The following is a 1,966-nucleotide window of genomic DNA, read 5'->3' on the forward strand; positions in this document are numbered from 1 at the left end:
GATAAGACTACATTAACATTAACTTTGCGCTTAAAATGCTCATTAACAGACTTAATCAAACTTACATATTCATGAGGAACTCCCTAATAACGCAGTACTTTCCAAAAAATGGGCCGGCGCACACTATCAGAGACTTTATCATAGTCTACCGATGCCATTAAAAGTAGATTTGTATTATATTCACATTGCTGTACAACGTGTTAAAATGAAACTTTGGTAAGTACAACTTCTACTTTTTCGAAATCTTGCTTCTCATCACTTAGCTTGTCATTAATCTTTCGCTCTAGTCTCTTAGGAATGCGCATACTATATATTTTCGTTAAAACTGATATAAGTGGGATCCCTTTGTAACTATTGCTATAATTCAACTCTCCGTTTTTTGCCATTTTCACCAATACTCCTAACTCCCATTCATTAGGTTTGGCCTCTTCATACCACATTTTACAAAATAACCTTGTAAGTATTCTGGAAGTCACTTCATTTTCGGCCAATATCATCTCAGCAGTTATTACATCGAATCCAGGGGCTTTCCGTCTCTTGAGTTCTTTAATGATAAGTTCGACTTCAAACACTCTGGATTCATTCATGGGCAAATCATGGTTTTCCCCAACCTCAGGTATATAACTCCAATTATTCCTTTAATATATCCTTTGCATGTCCTCACTAAAGTGCCCCATCCAACGATGCTTTTCTTCATCTTCTGTTATCATAACAGATTCATATCTCTTTTAGATGGGTAGATGCTTTTTCTTCTTGGCCCCCATAAAGATTCCATTAATAATTCTATGAGCACCATAGCCACTCCCTGAGTTCATAGCTTTGTTAGCCACATCTGCTTTCTTGTCTAAATACTCTCTCTGGTCCCTCCCGGCTTATTCTTTTGACCTCACTATCAGTACTGAAATACTAGGCATTTTTCTAGCTTGTAATTTCATTAATTCTAGGAAAGTTTTCAACAATCAATTTCTGCCTTCGTCTCCTTCTTATATCATCTCACATATAATTTAATAATCATGGGTTTCTCCTTGCAACTGCATGTCCCAAAACTTTTCTGCTTACTGACTGGCATATGTCTTAATATCACACCACTCTTCATTAATTTTCTGTTCTCCTTCTCTTAAAGTCTCTAAAACTGCAAATCGATTCCTAAATTCAAATGCAAATGTTTCTTTAGAAGCTTAGTTGTATCAAACATAAGTATTCTATCTACATTTCTGTTGGGTGCTTCAAGTTTTAATTTCAGTGTGGCAATGAGGAGCTGGTGATTCCTACTAATATCTTCACCTTTATAGCTTCTGACATTTTTCACAGTCCTCCTTCTCTCTTTATTAATGGTTATGTGATCTATTTAATTTTTTTAATTACATGTGGTGAAATCCATATATATTTGAGGATGTCCTTGAGCTAGAAATGAGTACCTCCAATAACAATATTTTTTTTCTGAAAAAAAAAAAAAACTTATAAAATTTGCTTCCTTTTCATTTGTAACTTTGCCAAGACCTCCCACCATAATCCCTACCCCTTGATTATTCATTCCAACTTTAGCATTGAGGTCACCAATCACAATTTTCACATGTCTCCCTTGGATCCCATGTATTACACTCTGCAGTTGTTTATAGTATTCATCTTTTATTTCTTCTGGGGGATCTTTTGTCGTTGCATAGCAACCTATAATATCCATATTGTAGTGCTTGGTTTTAAACTTTATTAGTAACAATTTACTATTTACAGCTCTCCCTTCCGTTAATGACCTTTCTGCTCTAGATGTCATCATTCCTTCCCCTTCTCTCTTAAATCAATCTGTACCTCCTATGTAGATACGATATATATATTGCCTTAGTCTAAGATTTCCTTACCAACCTCCTTGCAGCGTGTTTCACTTGAGGCCATGATATCCAAACTATATTTCATAAATTTATTTTCCACTTATTGTAACTTCCAAATCTGATTCATGGTTCTAACATTC

At 35.0% G+C, this 1,966-nt stretch overlaps 1 protein-coding gene across 1 annotated transcript; it reads right to left on the reverse strand.

Annotated features, from left to right (window-relative positions):
• Positions 1–200: 200 nt before the first annotated feature.
• Positions 201–587, reverse strand: LOC137622478 (uncharacterized). The gene has a single exon (XM_068353084.1). The coding sequence runs from the start codon at positions 585–587 to the stop codon at positions 201–203; it is 387 nt and encodes a 128-aa protein (XP_068209185.1).
• Between the last annotated feature and the right edge of the window lie 1,379 nt (positions 588–1,966).

The sequence above is a fragment of the Palaemon carinicauda genome, chromosome 29 (genome assembly GCF_036898095.1).
Source record: "Palaemon carinicauda isolate YSFRI2023 chromosome 29, ASM3689809v2, whole genome shotgun sequence".
Taxonomy (NCBI): domain Eukaryota; kingdom Metazoa; phylum Arthropoda; class Malacostraca; order Decapoda; family Palaemonidae; genus Palaemon; species Palaemon carinicauda.

Excerpts from the sequence above, each read along its gene's own strand:
- LOC137622478 (XM_068353084.1), bottom strand. The coding sequence starts at position 587 with ATGAATGAATCCAGAGTGTTTGAAGTCGAACTTATCATTAAAGAACTC.